This window comes from Cricetulus griseus, assembly GCF_003668045.3.
Source record: "Cricetulus griseus strain 17A/GY chromosome 1 unlocalized genomic scaffold, alternate assembly CriGri-PICRH-1.0 chr1_1, whole genome shotgun sequence".
Classification (NCBI taxonomy): Eukaryota; Metazoa; Chordata; class Mammalia; order Rodentia; family Cricetidae; genus Cricetulus; species Cricetulus griseus.
The window spans coordinates 156,787,807-156,794,638 of NW_023276807.1; the positions used below are offsets into that span (position 1 = coordinate 156,787,807).

Sequence of the window (6,832 nt, forward strand, 5' to 3'; positions counted from 1 at the left end):
CTTGGCTGGTATTATTTGAATAAAGATATCTTAACCTGCAACCTCTTAAAGATATCTTAACCTGCAACCTCTCAGTATAAGTCAGTTTTCTACTTCCACCATGTGAGGCCTGGGGACTGAACTCAGGTCCTCAGGCTTGGCAGCAAGCACCTTTACCAGCTGAGCCATCTCACTTATTCTAGAGTGATTCTGATTTCTCCTTTTCTTCATTTACATGCTGGTTCCATGAGCTTATTCAGGCTCGCTTTTATTGAAACAGGGTCTCATAAAGCACTGGCTGTAAACCAGTCTGACCTCCAATTCAGGGATCTGCCTGCCTCTGCCTCCTGAGTGCTGGTATTAAAGGCCTGTGTCACCATTCTTATGATATAATTTATCATATACTAGTGTTTTTCAATGACTATAAGTCAACAAAAATTGAGAGAAAAGAACACCCAGACATTGGACTGGCAAGATGGCCAAAACCCTAATAAAACCTCTGTGCCCTGGGTTCCTAATGAATTTCCTATGTTGGCATTATTTCATGTGTTGTCAGGACTAGCTGTTGGAAGAAATTAGCATATCCTTTGTGACTCCACTGGGAGAGGACTCTCTTGGAAGTTTATCCAGGTTTCCTCTGAATTTCAGCCCTTGTTCCTCTTCCCTGTGCTGGTTTGCATTATGCTCTCTCCAAAGCCACTAGGACAGCTGTATGCTGAGGAATGAATCATGCTCTGATGGTCTTTGGGACCCCCAGCACAGGCGAGAACTGGATGACTGACAGATGCAGAGAAAAGAAATATTTTAAGAATCATTTACATTTGCTATATAAATAGGTAATTATTTGTTTCTTCTTCTTGTCAGAAAAAGAAATTTATCCTCAGAATTTTGGGGATTGTTGTTGCTTGCTGAAACATGGTTTCTCTACATAGTCCTGGCTGTCCTGGAACTAGCCACATACACCAGATTGCATAATAGAGTATTTTCTCTAAATTTGCCAAATACAAATAGACTGGATATTGTAACTATAACTCTTATTTGATAACTGTTTTGTTGTATATAGTTTTCCTATGTTAAGTAAAACCTTCCTTTTAATTAGACAAAAAGGTGGAAAAGTTATAGAACAATCTTTTTGTACACTGTGAATGTGTGTTGCTCTCATTGGTTTAATAAAGGGCTAAATAGTCAATAGCTAGGTAGGTAGAGGTTGAGGACAAAAGAGAGCTCGAGGATGAAGTCTCAAGAGACACAAGGAGAAGGAAGATGAGCATGCTTTACTGAGATAAAATACTGCCACACGATAGAGTGTAGATAAGAAATATGGGTTGTCAGGCAGTGGTGGTGCATGCCTTTAATCCTAGCATTTGGGAGGCAGAGGCAGGCAGATCTCAGTGAGTTCTAGGCCAGTCTAGTCTACAAAGTGAGTTCCAGGGCAGCCAGGACCGTTACACAGGGAAACCCTGTCTTGAAAAACAAAACAAAACAAAAAGAAATATGGGTTAATTTTAAGAGCTATTTAGTAACAAGCTAAGCTATTGGCCAAGCATTTATAATAAATAATAAGCCTCAGGCTGGAGAGATGGCTCAGAGGTTAAGAGCATTGGCTGCTCTTCCAGAGGTCCTGAGTTCAATTCTGAGCAACCACATGGTGGCTCACAACTCTCTATAATGGGATCTGATACCCTCTTCTGGCATGTAGGTATACATGCAGACAGAGCGCTGATACCTTAAAAAATAAATAAATAAATAAATAAATAAAAAGTCTCCATGTCCATTATTGGGGAGCCAGCAGTCCCAAACAAAAACCTACACTACAGTTATTGTTGTCTCTTTTGAGAGAGGGTTTCTTTATACAGTCCTGGCTGTCCTAGAACTTGCTATGCACACCAGGCTGACATCCAGCTTGCAGAGACCTGCCTGCCGCTGCTTCCCTAGTGCTGGGACTACAGGCATGCATTCCAAGTTCAAATTTTGTTATAAACAAGACAAATATAAAAACACATGGTTAGGGAGACAGCTAGCCAGCAAAGCACAAGGGCCTGAGTTGACCCACAAAACCTACATAAAAAGCCAGGTATGGCAGAGCAAGTTCTGGGAAGGAAGACATGAAGACTGGTGCTCACTGGCCAGTCAGTCTATTCTACTCAGTAAGTTCCTGAGTGGCCAGATACTAAGTAGTAATACTCATGGCTGTCCTCTGGCCTCCACATGTACACACACATGTGCACCCCCATACAAACACGCACACATACACACACACACACACACACACACACACACACACAAACCACAGGTTTATTTTCCTTCAAATGTAACACAATCTTGAACAAGAAGTAACTAATCTTTTGAGTTGGATGCATGCACTTACCTTTAGTAACTTGATTTCTCGCATAGCGATTTTCTTAACCATTTTGTCATCATCACTCTCTAAGAACTTCTTAATAGCCACAATTCTTCCACTGTCTTTGTTCCTACACTTCATCACCATTCCATAACTGCCTTCTCCAACCAATCCTAGGTTCTCATATTTTTCCATTTTGACTTAAAACCAGTAGGAATTTCTCTTGCTGTGGGAATCAAAGCATAGCATTAACAACCTTGAGTGTGTCCATTTCGTCCAGCCTATCAGCAAATTCACTCTTGTGAAATTGTTTCCCTTGTTACAGCAAGTCACTACCTTCTCAGCTATCTATCCTATCACCATTTCTTACCATTCCCACACTAAGCTAAGCTTTCAAAATGTTTATACATTTTAAAATAACAATGCAAAGGAATTGAGGCCACTAACTTTACATTTAAATTGTATAGATTCATATTAACAAATTAAATTTATTTTTAATTATATGAAGCAACAAGCTATCATTCAAAACAATTACAGATCACAAAGCACAGTCCTTCAAGATGCAAAGGGCACACCTGAATTTGGTTTTCATGAAAATCAAAATATTTCATGCTGGGACTGGAGACATGGCTCAGCAATTAAGAACATGTACTTACTGCTCTTCCAGAGAACCTGGGGTTTAGTTCTCAAAACCCTCACAATGGATCACAATCAGCCATAACTCCAGTTTCAGGGGACCCAACACCCATTTCTGGCTTCTACAAGCATTAGGCACTGGTATGCATATTGGTGCACATACATATGTGCACAGAAAACACTCATACAAATAAAATAAAAATACACAAGCCGACTAGGCATGGTAGCACACGCCTTTAATCCCAGCACTTGGGAGACAGAAGCAGGCAAATCTCTGCTAGTTTGAGGCCAGTCTGATCTAAAGAGCATTCTAGAACAGCAGAGTTATATAGACAAACCAAACCAAAAATGAAGACAAAACAAAATAAATCTTAGAAAAATGTTATACCGGGTCGGAGAGATGGCTCAGTGGTTAAGAACACTGACTGTTCTTCCAAAGGTCCTGAGTTCAATTCCCAGCAACCACATGGTGGCTCACAACCACCTTAAATGAGATCCAGTGGCCTCTGCTGGCATGCAGGCAGAAGACTGTATAGACTGTATACGTAATAAATAAATAAAATCTAAAAAACAAAAAGACAAGAAAAGAAAAGAAAAAAGAAAAATGTTATACCAGATTCAAAAAATTCAAATTGGAAATCTTCATGCACTTTTCACTTAATTATAAAAAAAAATTATCATGCCAGGCAATGGTGGTTCACGACTTTGATCCCAGCTATCAGGAGGCAGAGGAAGACGGATCTCTGTGAGTTCAAGGCCAGCCTGGTCTACAGAGTGAGTTCCAGGACAGGCTCCAAAACTACACAGAGAAATCCTGTCTCAGAAAACAAAACAAAACATAAACAAAACCTTCCAAACCAAAATCATTATTTTAAGGCAAGAAATGTGGCTCAGTGGTAGAATGTGTGCTTAGGGTGGGTATGAATAAATATTTATTTTTAAAAATATGTATATAATCCACTTGACTCTGCATCCTAAGTGCTGACATTCAAGGAGTATGCCCCCATAACTCAACATAAATTTGTTTATTTTAAAGTATGGTTTTTGAAATTTAAATTCCAGTAGCCATGAATAAAAGAACATTGTTCCAAATCCTACTTTGGTTTTAACAGGGGTTTGGGAGGGCTTTAACATTAGCTAAGTTTATATTCAAATAACTCATAGTTGAATTCTTAAAGCCTGATCATACAAAACCTTTATCCCAAACCTTTGGAGTGAAAACAATTCTTTCCTCTTAATATTGAGAACTACAGTATTCTAAAGCTAACTTACCCAAGCTGTAGAGACGGCTGTGTTTTAGTGGCTTCTCTATCTGTATATGAACAGCAAAGGGGAAACACACACACACACACACACACACACACACCACCCTCTTTTTATCCTAGAAAATTATGACAACCCGAAGTTACCTATTTTACATTTTCAGTCCTTGACATTTATCAATTTGAGGTTGAGATAGAGAATAAGAATTAACTCAAGGCCTCCAACAGACTAAAAAGGTATTCTTTCTGCCACGGAACTATACCATCCAGCACCCACGATTTGCAAACTGTACATGCAGACAGACATAAAAGACCAGAAGAATGATGGGGAAATGCAAACAACCCCGATGAACATCAAATTCAAAATCCTTCACTATTTTATTAGTAGTTTGGGTATTACATTCTACTAAAACCTATTTACATTATCACAGACACTGACTTCCAGACATTTTAAATTCTTCTTTACTTACTTTTTAATCAAAAGTTTATATTTGGAAAAGCCTTCAACTATAATTCTAACTAGCTTAGTTTTTAGCCTTCCATTAAGTATCATAAAGGAGTAAGCTTTAGGCTAGTAATACCAATAATACAAATAGCTGGAATCTATAACCTGGATTGTTTTTTAAACATATGTGACTAGCATCCTAGAGATTTGAAGATGCAAATCGAACCAAATAAAAATTACTTTAAGCATGTCTACAGAGTTCTGAAACATATCATAAGCTAGTATTATACATGCGGACTACTACTCCAAGTTTATTTCCCTACCAACTGCACATGTGAACACACCTACATTCAGCACACCTGATTGTTCAACTGAGCCGTGTCAAGTAATACCTTAAAAGTGTCACGGCCTAAAACATGTATTGTTTCCTCAGTAACTTATAATCTATGTTTTTTTCTTGCCTTCCACTCTTAAATCTATGGATATCTATCATGCGACACACAAAAAGGGAGCCTGGTACGATGGCACTATAGGATCTGTGCCACACAAACATACTGTTCAAATACCACCAATTTTCTTTGGTTAAAATCGGACTGAAATCTTTTAGAGATGAAAGAACGAGATAACAGGGCTTTAAAAAGTATGATACTTACTATTTCTTCCAAACCCTTCACATAGAAAGAGCCAAAGGTTTTCAACTTGGAAACGAATTGGAGGTGATATGCATCTCGCTAGCAGATCTAAAAGATGCTGACTAGCAAACTAGCAATCCCAGTATTGGGATTTTCTCTGGGGGCGCAGTTACGGGTGCTAGGTGGAGCAGGTAGAGAGGCAGATTGGCTTCTGCCCTCCACAAGCTCACACAGGACCGCGGGCCGCATGCTGCCGTCGTCAAGGCAACGACCTCACTCGGTCCCCAGCCATAGGCAGTCTCCAGAGAGAGGAAGGGCCCGGGTCAGAATGCGTCCACGACAGGCACAAACACCTGCACCTGTCAAGGCCACGAGCCGCAGAGGAACGAGCTAGGGCAAGAGGGCACGGCCTGCCGAAAGCCCTGCGGTCGCTCAGCTCGGAGAAGCAGCACCACTCCAAGTAACCCTGGGCGAAGGCGTTGGCCACCCAGCTGCAAGGGGGCGGCTCTCACCCGCCCGGGCCCGCCCCGCGTGCGCCGGAGCCTCCCTAATTCTGATTGGTCGAGCCCTGTCGTCAGGAGCTATGATTGGCTCCGAGCCAACCCGCCCCGCCCCTTCACCTGGAGCCCGCAGGTTCGGTCAGCTGACGCCCGCGTCTCCAAACCTACAGTCTTAAGTTTGTAGGGACCTTTCCGCCGGTGCCAGGCCACCTCTTCTCTCAAGGGATCGCAGGTTACTCGAGTGGCCACGAGGAGGAGGAAGGGGGCAGTTATAGGGGACTTAGGAGACCGTGAGATGTCCCAGCTTGCCCGCCCGGGGCGCGGCGGAGCGCGGGCCCCACCCAGGGAGGTTCCGCCCAACCGCGATTCCTCACTTCCTTTCGTTTCCGGGCCGTGGACCGAATTGCCTAGTAGGTTGTTTAGCAGAGGCAGCTAAATGATGTAGTGGGAGACAGCCTTGACATGAAAAAGGACCCTGGGGACGCCAGCCTGCTAGGGGAAGGTTTGGGGTAGCGCCCATGAGAGAAGGAAAGGCGCTGGGATGGCTGCATACTATAGCCTTATGTTTGAAGAACAGTTGAGCCATGACGGGGCAAGATCTGTAGGCCATTATCATGCATTTGCTGACGTACAGGAAGCAGGGAAGCAGAGTCTCCCTCATTTTTGAGTCACTGAGACTAAGTTTGCTCTTATTCACAATAGCCACACAATTTGTAATCATAGTTGGCTTCTAAAACAGCTCCATCCAGGTAAGTATCCTTGATAATAGGCATGTCCTAGCCAGCACCCTGGGATCATTCTTGCATAGTAAGGTCTAAGAACAATTGTTTTAGAATCTCCTCTTAGCTTGGTTCTGCAATAATTTACCTTCACCAAACTGCTGAAAATCTAGTTCCTCAACCTACAATTTTGAGGAACACGTCTGGGATCTGGGTATGGAAATAGCATTTTTTTTTTACAACCCTAGATGAGTTATAATGTAGCAATGAGCTGTGCCCAAGCTGAAGATATGTCTTATCTCTCCTCTAGAAGTGTTT

The 6,832-nt window shown here is 42.0% G+C and overlaps 1 protein-coding gene across 5 annotated transcripts in view; it reads right to left on the bottom strand.

Moving 5' to 3' along the window:
• Cdkl2 (cyclin dependent kinase like 2) overlaps positions 1-6,132 on the bottom strand; it is a 42,732-nt gene extending 36,600 nt beyond the window's left edge. Inside the window, exons 1-2 of one of the 5 annotated variants that reach the window (XM_027388402.2) lie at positions 5,964-6,132; positions 2,348-2,546 (exon numbers count right to left, since the gene is read on the bottom strand). In XM_027388402.2, coding sequence (XP_027244203.1) covers positions 2,348-2,515 — 168 coding nt within the window. In that variant the 5' untranslated portion in view covers positions 2,516-2,546; positions 5,964-6,132. Of the gene's footprint in view, positions 1-2,347; positions 2,547-3,344; positions 3,383-5,316; positions 5,795-5,915 lie in introns of those variants that run through there. The other 4 variants (XM_027388400.2, XM_027388399.2, XM_027388401.2 and 1 more) reach the window with 4 other exon arrangements.
• Positions 6,133-6,832: the final 700 nt, after the last annotated feature.